The sequence below is a fragment of the Schistocerca gregaria genome, chromosome 4 (genome assembly GCF_023897955.1).
Source record: "Schistocerca gregaria isolate iqSchGreg1 chromosome 4, iqSchGreg1.2, whole genome shotgun sequence".
Lineage (NCBI taxonomy): Eukaryota > Metazoa > Arthropoda > Insecta > Orthoptera > Acrididae > Schistocerca > Schistocerca gregaria.
In genome coordinates this window covers 260,709,239-260,723,323 of record NC_064923.1, presented here as the reverse complement: position 1 = coordinate 260,723,323, position 14,085 = coordinate 260,709,239, and the positions used below count along the sequence as shown (strand labels likewise).

At 40.7% G+C, this 14,085-nt stretch overlaps 1 protein-coding gene across 1 annotated transcript in view; it reads right to left on the bottom strand.

Annotated features, from left to right (window-relative positions):
• LOC126267377 (broad-complex core protein isoforms 1/2/3/4/5-like) overlaps nt 1-14,085 on the bottom strand; it is a 216,357-nt gene that overhangs the window by 178,951 nt on the left and 23,321 nt on the right. Inside the window, exon 2 of the mRNA XM_049972561.1 lies at nt 10,881-11,085. Coding sequence (XP_049828518.1) covers nt 10,881-11,054 — 174 coding nt within the window. The 5' untranslated portion in view covers nt 11,055-11,085. The remainder of the gene's footprint in view (nt 1-10,880; nt 11,086-14,085) is intronic.

Genomic DNA, 14,085 nt, shown 5'->3' with positions numbered 1-14,085 from the left:
TGGTTCTTTTTCACTAGAAGCTCCAGACTTTTTTGAGTTTAGTGCACTATTTTTATCCCTTTGTTATGGGAAGCCATTTTTTGCAAAAGCAGTTCTTAAGTGATGGAGCTCATCCTACAAGTACTTTACTTCACAGATCATTTTAGCATGGTACACAAATGTTCGTATCAGTTCCCTTTTCTACTTAGGAAGGTGATTGGAAGTTATGTGAAATTATCTACCCATGAAAATGGGCTTTCCATACTCCATAGACTTCATGCCATACAGCTCTGTTGGGTTTTCAAAGTAACTGTATAACTAAAAATGAAATCTGATTTTTTCTATTTTTCCACAGACAACTTGACATTAGAATTAATATCACCCAGAAAATTTTGTAAATCTGTGACTTACTTTTCTCCATGAGGTCATATAACAAAAGTATCATTAATATATCAAAACCAACATAAGGGTTTCTTCTTCACTGCCTGAGAGGTTGCTTCATCAAATTTTTCCATCTAAAATTTGCAACAACTGCACTGAGTGCAATCACCATAGCCAAGCCAATCAGTTTGCACGCTGAGCCGGCCGCTGTGACCGAGCAGTTCTAGGCACTTCAGCCTGGAACCGTGTGACCGCTACAGTCGCAGGTTTGAATCCTGCCTCGGGCATGGATGTGTGTAATGTCCTTAGGTTAGTTAGTTTAAAGTAGTTCTAAGTTCTAGCGGTCTGATGACCTCAGAAGTTAAGTTCCATAGTGCTCAGAGCCATTTGAACCATTTTTTTGCATACTGAATTTGTTGTCCCACTGAAAGCAATGTGATGAGAGATAATGTTTAAAGAGATCCTTTGTGAAGATACTTCTCAACTGTGACATCACCTCATTAAGAGGAACTGTGGTGAATAGCGATAAAACATCAAAACTTACCATATCACTTGGGCACAATAAGAATTTTAATTTTTCACAAAATGACCATAACCTTTAATATAAGTGTCTGGTTTGGAAGCAGTTGTCAGAATTTTTCTTAGTAAGCCGTGGTAGTGAAATAATTCATAGACAGATTTACTTCATACTCATGAAGGAAACATTACAATCTATAAAACATTAAATTTAATTGGAGAGGTAAAAAAATCTACTCACCATGCAGTGACAGAACACACCCATAAAAGAAGGTTGTAATTAGGCAAGCTTTTGGAGGCAGTGGCTCCTTCTTCAGGCAGAAGGGTTGAAGGGGAAGGAAGATGGATGAAGGAAAAGGACTGGAGAGGTATAGGAAAAGGGGTAGATTTCGGGAAAGTCATCCAGAACCATTGGTAAGGGGAGACTTACCGGAAGGGATGAAAAGAAAAGACTGATTGCTGGGGACTGCGTCGCATAAGATTTGAAAACCTGAGAGCTTAATGGTGGAAGACAAGGTAATATGTTTGATAGAGATTACTGCTTAAATATTGCGCGTGAGTTAACAAGATTGAAAAGCTAAGTTCATTGTACATAACAGAGGTGGTAGGGGGCAGTGAAAAATGGACAGGTCACCCAGAACTGCGGGTCAGGGGACACTTACTGCACAGGATAAGAAGGAAAAACTGATTTTTGGGGACTGCCAACGATCGATCTTTCCTTCTCATCCTGTGTAGTAAGTCTCCCCTCACTGGCAGTTCAGGATGACTTTCCTGGAATATATCCATTTTCCTAGACCTCGTCAGTCCTTTTCCTTCATCCCTCTTCCTCCCCCTTCAACCGTTCTGCCTGAAGAAGGAGCCACTGGCTCCGAAACCTTGCCTAATTACAACTGTCTTTTATGGGTGTTTTCTGCCGCTGCTTGGTGAGTAGATCTTTTATGTATCCAATTAAATTAAATGTTTTATAGATTGTAATGATTTCCTTCATGAGTACGAAGTAAATCTGTCTATTGTGCCAACAATCACTCTTTCCTTCTCATCCCGTGTGGTAAGTCTCACCTTCCCTTGATTCTGGGTGACTTTCCTGAAATGTATGCCTTTCACTAGACCTCTACAGTCCTTTTCCTTCAACCATCTTCCTTCTCCTTCATCCCTTCTGCCTGAAGAAGAAGCCACTGGCTCTGAAAGTTTGCCCAATTACAACCTTCTTTTATGTGTGTGGTCTGCCGCCACCTGGTGAGTAGATTTTCTATCTATCCAATTAAATTATTTTGTCAAAAATTGATTGTTTTCATTATTATATAAAACACTTTAGTAGCACATGGTAAGAAAAATGTAAACAGCACATTTTTCATATTTTTAAAACATCAGACTGTAAAATGTCTGTTTGCATAATTTTTTAGTAACTTAACATAAAGGCATAATTAAGGTGATAAATCCGTAACAATTACAGACAATCCATTATAGATGGCAACCATGCACTATAGCCTCTTCCAGTATTGGAAGACCAATCATTATGCAAATAAATATCCCATGGACCATGACCTAAGGCCTATAAAATAAAAAATAACTGAGGATGCAAGTACTGGCCATAAAAGCCTGTACTGTAAGATCAGTTTAATTAGCTGTCACTGTTAGCTCCCTATCAGTAAAGGGATATTACAGGGTAAAATCCACAGTTGCCCAGTGTTACTCACCCTCTAATGCTGTAGTGGGTGGTACTTGTTCACTAAAATTGTCTACGTACCAGTGTACATACAGCAGCTGATACTCTTTTGGAACCAACTCTGTTTTTGAAGCAGGCAAAGCAGGGGTATGTTTCCTGAAAAGCAACATGTATCACATTTGATTTTTTCTTGTCTCCTTTCTTCTTTTATTTTCCTTCTGGTTGGGAGGATGAGCAGACCATTCTGTTGCCACAGATTGTGTTTCCTTCATCCACTGGCTGGCAGCAGGCTTCAAGAAAGAGCCAGCCTAACAAGTGGGTCTAGAGGAAGGTAGCCCTTTTCTCAGGCATGAGTAGGAATATTTTATGGCTGCATTTGAAGAGCTCAGGTCCCCACTGCAGATGTAGTGGAAACAAGGTGATCAGGTGATACTATTCCCCTCACAAACAGATTTATTCGAACTGCCATCAGGGCCTGCAATTGTGGGAGTCTTCCTTCACCCTTACTGTAAACAGGAACCTAGTCGTCACGTACATTTTCACTCAATTAGAACTGGATGAAGGCATTCAAATTTCTTCTTTGATTCAAAGCAAAAAAGATGGTCAAAGATTTCATGCTGTTTTGCCTTTCTTTCTTTCCTTCCTCAAAATGGAGTATCTCTTAACACTGAGGGGACTGTTGCCCTCTGCACTCTTCCCATGCAGTAGCTGCCCACACTGTCCTCAGCTGGGGTCATTTGTGCCCAAAAACAACCATTTAAATCACTTAACTGCAGGTTTGGGGTGGAAGGGAAGGTGGGAGTTACAGCTTTTTATCACAGCAACTCACTATTACTTTTACCTTTTCGGGTTATACACTCCCCTGGAAAGCCAAAATAAAAGCATCAGTATACACTCTTATCTTTTTGGCCTCGACTGGATAGGGGATGTAAAATGGACATCCCTGTAACTCCTGGTTTGCACACAGTTGTTTTTTTTGTGAAGTCGCAATACAAAATTACACCCTGAACCATGTATAGGTACAAGTTAGGCAATCTAATAGGCAATGTCATTTTAATTAGGACAGAACCATTTCACCTTCTACTAACTAATGTTATTTCAAATTTACACTCAAATATGTTTGACAAAAGAATCAGTTTTGTGATCAGGAAGGACTCACCATCAGGTAGGGAACAAAGTAGCTGGTTAGAGGAACATTTCTCACAATCTTTTTGAGCCTACTTTCTTTGTATCATGTAGCCAGTGAAGGGAAATTATTGGTATCATGCCTTTCTGCATGGAATCAGTATACTGTCTTGAATGAGACTACTGGTGTCTTGGGACTTTTAGCATGAGAATGTCTGAGACTCTTCAGCAAATATCATCCACCAAGATGTCGCACACACTGATCTTGGGCTGTCCTCTTTTGCACCATTGGACTGCAGAAACTGCTGCCCAGAGTCCTCAAGCACGGCATTTGACAGGCTGATACTCCGCATGAATGGGGCTTTTTCAAAACTTGCATCAACAGTGCATTTCCTGCATTGTAAGGGGGTTATGATACTGCAGGCTAAAGACCTATTCCTCAATGATAATAAAACTTGTTATACTCTGCCTGAACTTCAAAGTATATTATGGCAGACAGATGTCAGGGCACTATCTAAACTATAACAAGCCTGATAAAATTGTACAAAGATTAGTAAGATCTATTAAAAAATGGTCTCACCATAATTAAAAGAAAAAATGCTATGGTTTCTCTGCTGGAAACACACACACCTGGACTTAATTTTAACCGGAACATAATTCCAGGACCTCCCAGGGATTTTTTAAAATTATTATTATTTTTTTAATCTCAGGTAGTAAGAACCAGAGAATTAAAACAGTACATTTGTGTGTGTGTGTGTGTGTGTGTGCGCGCGCGCATGTGTCCATGGGTGTGTTTGTGTGTTCCAGCATCTAAAAGTTTAGAAAGCACTGACACACACCACCAAACAATGAACAATGCGTACTTGAACTTTTATGCAATTGTCTCTATATTGCTGGAATAAATTCAAACATAATGAAAGAAGAAGATTTTCTTATATACAGGTATTGCTGTGATGGAAGAACACTATTGGCAACAAGGAGTGTTACTGTAAATTTTTCCTAATTGTATTCCTAATTGTATTCAGCAGGCATATATATGAACAGGAGCAGGCCTAAGAACAAGGAATAACCTATAACTGGATACATATGTGGCCCAGTTACATTAATGTCACCAGTGCCTATGTTTGACATCAGTCTGCAATAACCACTCACAGATGTGGCAACACTAGCAGTGGAGAGTATACAAAGCATGCTTAGGGGATGAGGAAAACCATGCAGTCTTTCTTGAAACACAGAAACAGAGCAATTTTGTCTGATGTCTAAAAGCACATGATCATTGGCTTGCAGGCCAAGGGTGGAAGCATTTCTGGAACAACTAAGTTCATAAAGTCTTCGTGTGCTACTGTGTTTGAAGTATATCATGTATGACAAAATGGCGCTATCCAAAACCTACGTGAGGCAACTGTGGGGCACTGTGGGCCCATAGATGACAGGGGTGAATGATGCTTTGGCCATGGAGATGTATATAGGCAAATAGACATGCAATTGTTGAGCAACTGACCATCCAGATGAACCAAGGTTTTACCAACAATGTCTTCTTACTGACCGTTCAGTGAATGTTGTTCCAAATGGGCCTCTGCAGCAGGCGACTGGTTCATGTACCCATACTGACTGCTGCTAATTGGCAACAAAGGCTGAATTTGCAAGCCAATACCACAACTGGATATCCACTGAGTGGCCACAGGTGGCCTTTTCAGATGAACTTCATTTTATGCTGTATCAGAAAGATGGCCGTTGGATCATTGGAAGGGTCCAGGGCAGAGGATGGAGCTGTATGGTCTGGGCTATGTTTTCATGGCATTCCCTGAGTGTTTCATCATTCTGGAAGGCACAGTGGATCAATGCAAGTATGCATCTATCCTTGGGGACATGTCCACCTCTACATGCAGTTTAATTTAATTGGATAGATAAAAAATCTACTCACCAAGTGGTGCCAGAACACACACATAAAAGACTATTATATTAGGGCGTCTTTCAGAGCCAGTGGCTTCTTCTTCAGGTAGAAGCATTGAAGGGGAAGGAAGAAGGGCGAAGGAAAAGAACTGGAGAGGTCTAGGAAAAGAGATAGATTTCGGGAAAGTCATCCAGAACCATGGGTCATGGGAGACTTACTGGATGGGGTGAGAAGAAAAGACTGATTGTTGGGGACTGCATCGGATGAGATTTGAAAACCTGAGAGCTTAATGGTGGAAGACACGGTAAGATGTAGGACAGAGATTACTGCTTAAATATTGCGCATGAGTTAATAAGATTGAAAAGCTAAGTTAATTGTACGTAACCAAGGTGGGAGGAGGCAGTGAAAAATAGACAGGTAAGATAATGTAAGATGAAGAAAACTGTAACGGAGTGAAGGGAACAATAGTTTTCTGTGAAGAAATGCTGAGATGGACAAAATTAACATAAATTAAGGCCAGGTGGGTGGCAAGAACCAAGGACATGTTGGAGTGCTAGTTCCCACTTGCGGAGTTCTGAGAAACTGGTATCTGGCGGAAGAATCCAGATGGCGTGTGTGGTAAACTCTTTTCACAATATTCCCAATTGATTTTTTTCCCCCCAATCCTTTCTTTTATATCATACAGTCACCCATTCGTTACCTGTTATCAACCATTATCTGTTCTCATGATTTTCGTATGAATTTCCTGATTTTTCCTAGGTTTTCTTTAGTTTTTCTATCTTTTATCCAGCCTCTGCCCATCTTTTTTGCGATTTCCATGATTTCTAATACTCCAAACTGTCCTATCTTCCCATGATGAATCCCATCTCATAATACATCCATTCTTTTTGAAAATGTGCTTCTGTACTGTCAAAACTAAGGTCCCACATCCTGGTTCTTGAAACCTGCTTGTCCTTGGAGTTACTCCCAAAGGCATAACTCTGTCCATGATCTCAACTTGATCCACCACCAGTTCCTAAAATTATCCCTTGCAAGCCTTCCAAGATATCCTAACATTCAGCATTGCTTCACAACCCTTCCTTAGGTCCCTACAACAAGAACCTAAACATTCCTCTGCAGAATTCAGGCTCTACATTCTCTAAAAGCTGATGACTCCATCATTATCCTCCCAGCAGACAAAGGATCTACCACTGTGGTAATTGATCGAGAGGAGTATTTTATTGAAAGTCTACACCAGCTGTCTGACTACTCTACATACATCAGGATCCCATCGCTATAGTTCAAACTGACCTGAGGTCCCTCCTTAAAACCTCCGGCCCCTCACAAGGACTTACACCTCAATCAATAAAACTTCTCACCCCACCCAAACATGCACACCAACCTTTTATCTTCTTCCTAAGATCCACAAGCCCAATCATCCTGGCTATCCTTTAGTTGGCTTCAAAGTAACCACCGAATGTATATCTGCCTAAGTTGATCACCACCTGCAACCCAAATACAAAGACTTCCATCCTATATCAAAGATACCAATCTGTACCTGCCCCACTCCCACCACACACCTTCCTTGTCACCACTGATGCCACCTCCCTCTATACCAACATCCCCCATGAACACGGTCTGTCTACTGCTGAACATTTCCTCAGTCAGTGTCCACCTGATTCCAAACTTATGGCAAACTTCACTCACCTTAATCAACTCTATACTTACAAACATCTGCTTCACCTTTGAAGGGCAGACATAAAAACAAATCAGGAGTATGGTCATGAGAAACAGGATGGCTCATTCCTATGCAAGCTTTTCATGGGTCACTTGGAAGGGCATTTCCTGGGATCCATAAGTCTTCAGCCCCTGGTTTGGTTTCAATACATTGATGATATATTAACCATATAGACTCATGGTGCCATTTTCCTTGATGTTGATCTCGTCCTTACCAAAGGCCAGCTACACAATTCTGTCCACATTAAACAACTAACAAATAACAGTACTTCCATTTTGACAGTTGCCATCCATTCCATGTCAAGCAGTCCCTCCCGTACAGTATCAGTGTTTGAGGAAAAAATATTTGTTCAGATTCAGACTCTCTACAGCAATACAAAAGCATTCTCACCTCAGCCATCACTGGATGTAATTACCCCACCAGACTAGTTCACAAGCAGATTTCCCAGATCATCACATCCAATCCTGGTACTGCTGATGCCTCCAAAAAAAAACTTCGGATCACGCCACTGGTGTGGTCTGAAATGTATTAATCAGCTACTTCGACAAGGCCATGACTTCCTAAATCATGCCCTGAGGTGGGATCATTCTGTCTGAGGTTTTGGTCACCACACCTAGAACAGCATTTCGTTCCCCTCCCAGTCTCTTCTGCACCCATCCCCTTACTCAAAAGGCACCTACTCCTGAGACCTTCCCCACTGGAAGACTTGCCCTACACACCTCCTACTACCCCCTATTCCAGCCCAGTAACTAGCAAAACATGTATTATCCAAGGGAGAGCCACCTGCAAAATGTTGTCGTTGTTGTGGTCTTCAGTCCTGAGAATGGTTTGATGCAGCTCCCCATGCTACTCTATCCTGTGCAAGCCTCTTCATCTCCCAGTACCTACTGCAACCTACATCCTTCTGAATCTGCTTAGTGTATTCATCTCTCGGTCTCCCTCTACGATTTTTACCCTCCACGCTGCCCTCCAATACTAAATTGGTGATCCCTTGATGCCTCGGAACATGTCCTACCAACCGATACCTTCTTCTAGTCGAGTTGTGCCACAAACTCCTCTTCTCCCCAATTCAATTCAATACCTCCACATTAGTTATGTGATTTACCCATCTAATCTTCAGCATTCTTCTATAGCACCACATTTCGAAAGCTTCTATTCTCTTCTTGTCCAAACTATTTCTCGTCCATGTTTCACTTCCATACATGTCTACACTCCATACAAATACTTTCAGAAACGACTTCTTGACACTTAAATCTATACTCGAAGTTAACAAATTTCTCTTCTTCAGAAAAGCTTTTCTTGCCATTGCCAGTCTACATTTTATATCCTCTCTAATTCGACCATCATCAGTTATTTTGCTCCCCAAATAGCAAAACTCCTTTACTGATTGAAGTGTCTCATTTCCTAATCTAGTTCCCGCAGCATCATCCGACTTAATTCGACTATATTCCATTATCCTTGTTTTGATTTTGTTGATGTTCATCTTATACCCTCCTTTCAAGACACTGTCCATTCTGTTCAACTGCTCTTCTAAGTCCTTTGCTGTCTATGACAGAATTACAATGTCATCGGCGAACCTCAAAGTTTTTATTTCTTCTCCATGGATTTTAATACCTACTCCAAATTTTTCTTTAATTTCCTTCACTGCTTGCTCAATATGCATATTGAATAGCAACAGGGAGAGGCTACAACCCTGTCTCACTCCCTTCCCAACCACTGCTTCATTATCATGTCCCTCGACTCTTATAAGTGCCATCTTATTTCTTTACAAATTGTAAATAGCCTTTCGCTCCCTGTATTTTACCCCTGCCACCTTTAGAATTTGAAAGAGAGTATTCCAGTCAACATTGTCAAAAGCTTTCTCTAAGTCTACAAATGCTAGAAATGTAGATTTGCCTTTCCTTAATCTTTCTTCTAAGATAAGTTGTAGGGTCAGTATTGCCTCAGGTGTTCCATATACCAGCTGTTACGTAAACACTGCTCAGTCTTTTATATCAGCATGACTACCACCAGATTATCAATTAGGATGAATGGGCATAGGCAGAGGATGTATACTGGCAACACGCAATATCCTGTTGCAGAGCATGCTCTACAACATGACAATCATGATCTCAGTGTCTGTTGCACCACACACACCATATGAAGTCTTCCAACAGACACCAGTTTCTCAGAACTCCACATGTGGGAACTAGCGCTACAACATGTCCTCGGTTCTCGCCATCCACCTGGCCTTAATTTACATTAATTTTGTCTGTGTCAGCATTTGCTCACAGTGACTACTGTTTTCTTCACTATGTTTTAGTTTTTTACATCTTCCATTGTCTTACCTGTCTATTTTTCACCGCCGCCTCCCACCTCTGTTACGTACAATGCGCTTTTCTTTTCATTCTTATCAACTCATCTCTGTCCCGCATATTATTCTTTCTTCCATCTTTAAGCTCTCATTTTTTCAAATCTGATCCAATGCAGTCTCCAGCAATCAGTCTTTCCTTCTCATCCCATCTGCAGTTGTACCTCACTAATGTCTCCAGGGTTCTGGGTGACTTTCCTGAAATCTACCCTTTTTCCTAGACCTCTCCAGTTGTTTGGCTTCACCTCCTTCCTTCCCCCTCAACCCATATCCTAAAGAAGGAGTCACTGGCTCCGAAAGCTTGCTCAATTATAACTTTCTTTTACAAGTGTGTTCTGCTGCTGCTATGTGAGTAAATTTTTTATCCATCCAATTAAATTAGTTTGTCAAAATTGATTGTTTTCATTGTTATATTTTTACAGGCAGTTTGTTTTTCCTCAGCATGGTGGCATCAACCAGAGTAACAATGCTACATGTTACACAGCTTGCAGTGTTTGTGCATGGTTTGAAGAACACCAGGATGAGTTTACTTTACTCCCCTGGTCATCGACTTCCCAGACATAAACCCAATCAAGAATCTGTGGAACAACTTTGATCAGGTTGTTCACATAATGGATCCTCAACTGTGAAACCTAGTGACACTAGTCATGGCACTGGAGTCAGCATGGTTACACATCCCTGTTGGTAGCTTCCAGAACTTAATTGACTTATTCTGCACGTCTACCCTGCAAAGGGTGATTATTGAGTGCTTTGTGAGGTGGTCACATTACTTTGAGTAGACTGTGTCTGTGCCAGGCTTAAAGACAAACAAAAACAGTGAGTATTAAATGCAATAAAAATGTGTAAATACACAATTTCATTGACAAATGTATTTAAAGTGAAAACTGACTAACTTATTTATTATTTGTCTCGAAAGACTGATATTACATTCTTGTTATGTTCTCATTCATTACATTACACACATTTTGCCCAACATTATAAATTTCTCAGTCAAGATGGCTAAATACTTAATACTACTAATCCTAGTCTGGAAGCTGCAAGGCAGCCACTTGTAGGAATTTGAATGCCGCATCCACCAAATTAATAATAATAATAATAATAATAATAATAATAACATGATTAAACCAAAAATATCTTTCTTTGAATATAAATAGATTCATATTTTAAAATTAAGAAATTTAAGATCACTATAAACTGTAATTACTGGAAATAAACAGATGTAGCAAATTATCTATTAAAACGAATGACTTACCTGAAAATAGTTCGAGCATGCAGACAAAATAGCTCTATGGGCACGGATTGACTGGCCTTCACAAGAAAGAGTAACATCAACGAATAATTCTCGGTCCAGAAGTGTCCGCAGAGCTTCAGTCAGTTTCTGATGATAACTGCTCCAACGCAGGCAGAATTCTTGGCTATCTGCCATTGTCAGACACCTTTGAGCAGTTTGTCAAATGCTGTAAGTAAAGAATGGAGCAACTGTGAGCAACCTGTTATAACATTCTGACAAAACCACAGAACGTACTAAAAAAAGCAGATATGAAGAGCACAATGTACTGAAATGACAGCTCTCATTTGAAACTTTGCAGGATGCAATGGGCGAGTGAGAGAGGACAGAATGTAAGATTTGTGTTTGTTCACAACTCAAGATGATGGTTCAAGAAAATGCCTGTAATTCAACCATTTCAAAACTAATGACTTACAGTAAATAATCTCATGTGTAAATGTAGTATGACCATTAAATTTATTATAGCTAGATGGCTGAGGTGGCATTATCACTTATGGAACAAAAGACTGTATTGAAATCTTGCCAGAAGAATGAGAACATTAGTGAGGTACAACTGCAGTGGCAGAAAGGGTTTGAAACACAGCCAAAAACAGATCACTCAATTACTTGTGTTTGTGATAAGTTTGAAGCTGACAGAACTATTAAAGATGTACAGAAAGCAAGATCCAGTTGACCATAAACAGTTTCAAGTCCAGTGTCCACTGATGCCATACTTCATCCTCTCAGTGGACCAGGGAGTGCATGAAAGTGAGATAAAACGGTCAAGTACACGACACCTTCATAGGACTGAAAAGTGGAGAATGCACATTCTAAGCCTGCTACATAAAGTGGATGAGAATAAGTCGGATTAAATACTGAGAGTAGTTTGAGCTCACAGTTTGCTATGTGTGGAATTTACAAGGATTCGTGTGTGATCTGTTGACACACAATTTAAACTCAACGGTACTGGTAAGGTGAGCTGCCACAATTCTGTCTATTGAGCTCATGAATATCCTGAAGTTCATGCGCACAAGACAGTGAATCTATTTGGAAATACGTGTGTGTTGTCTGTAATTGAAACGTTTGATGCTCCTTTCTTTTTTCAGAGTACTGTAACTAGTCAGGCATAACTACTTCAGACAATGTTTCTGCTAGCAATAGAAATCATTTATGGACATAAAATGCTTTATACTCAACAAAATGAAGTCTCAAGTACACACCACTGAACTGTCAGTTTGTACCTGGATGACACTCTACCAGTATAACGTGTAAGTCGAAGAGGTTCTATTGAATACTCACCTCACTGTTCTAATTTGACATTTATGGGCATCTGCATGTGGGTGCCATCAAAGATTTTGTGTATTGACGAAACCATCTACAATCAGCAAACTATGTGAAAAAATCTGAGTATCATGTGATGCCATTAAGCCAGATACAGTCACAGCTATAACTTGGTCTGCAGTTTGGCATTTTTTAGAAGACGTTATCTACATCTACATCTACATGACTACTCTGCAATTCACATTTAAGTGCTTGGCAGAGGGTTCATCGAACCACAATCATACTATCTCTCTACTATTCCACTCCCGAACAGCGAGCGGGAAAAACGAACACCTAAACCTTTCTGTTCGAGCTCTGATTTCTCTTATTTTATTTTGATGATCATTCCTACCTATGTAGGTTGGGCTCAACAAAATATTTTCGCATTCGGAAGAGAAAGTTGGTGACTGAAATTTCGTAAAAAGGTCTCGCCGCGACGAAAAACGTCTATGCTGTAATGACTTCCATCCCAACTCGTGTATCATATCTGTCACACTCTCTCCCCTATAACGCGATAATACAAAACGAGCTGCCCTTTTTTGCACCCTTTCGATGTCCTCCGTCAATCCCACCTGGTAAGGATCCCACACCGCGCAGCAATATTCTAACAGAGGACGAACGAGTGTGGTGTAAGCTGTCTCTTTAGTGGACTTGTTGCATCTTCTAAGTGTCCTGCCAATGAAACGCAACCTTTGGCTCGCCTTCCCGACAATATTATCTATGTGGTCCTTCCAACTGAAGTTGTTCGTAATTTTAACACCCAGGTACTTAGTTGAATTGACAGCCTTGAGAATTGTACTATTTATCGAGTAATCAAATTCCAACTGATTTCTTTTGGAACTCATGTGGATCATCTCACACTTTTCGTTATTTAGCGTCAACTGCCACCTGAAACACCATACAGCAATCTTTTCTAAATCGGTTTGCAGCTGATACTGGTCTTCGGATGACCTTACTAGACGGTAAATTACAGCATCATCTGCGAACAGTCTAAGAGAACTGCTCAGATTGTCACCCAGGTCATTTATATAGATCAGGAACAGTAGAGGTCCCAGGACGCTTCCCTGGGGAACACCTGATATCACTTCAGTTTTACTCGATGATTTGCCGTCTATTACTACGAACTGCGACCTTCCTGACAGGAAATCACGAATCCAGTTGCACAACTGAGACGATACCCCATAGCTCCGCAGCTTGATTAGAAGTCGCTTGTGAGGAACGGTGTCAAAAGCTTTCCGGAAATCTAGAAATACGGAATCAACTTGAGATCCCCTGTCGATAGCGGCCATTACTTCGTGCGAATAAAGAGCTAGCTGCGTTGCACAAGAGCGATGTTTTCTGAAGCCATGCTGATTACGTGTCAATAGATCGTTCCCTTCGAGGTGATTCATAATGTCTGAATACAGTATATGCTCCAAAACCCTACTGCAAACCGACGTCAATGATATAGGTCTGTAGTTAAATGGATTACTCCTACTACCCTTCTTGAACACTGGTGCGACCTGCGCAATTTTCTAATCTGTAGGTACAGATCTATCGGTGAGTGAGCGGTTGTATATGAGTGCTAAGTAGGGAGCTATAGTATCAGCGTAATCTGAAAGGAACCTAATCGGTATACAATCTGGACCTGAAGACTTGCCCGTATCAAGCGATTTGAGTTGCTTCGCAACCCCTAAGGTATCTACTTCTAAGAAACTCATGCTAGCAGATGTTCGTGTTTCAAATTCTGGAATATTCCATTCGTCTTCCCTGGTGAAGGAATTTCGGAAAACTGCGTTCAATAACTCCGCTTTAGCGGCACAGTCGTCGATAACAGTACCATCGGCACTGCGCAGCGAAGGTATTGACTGCGTCTTGCCGCTTGTGTACT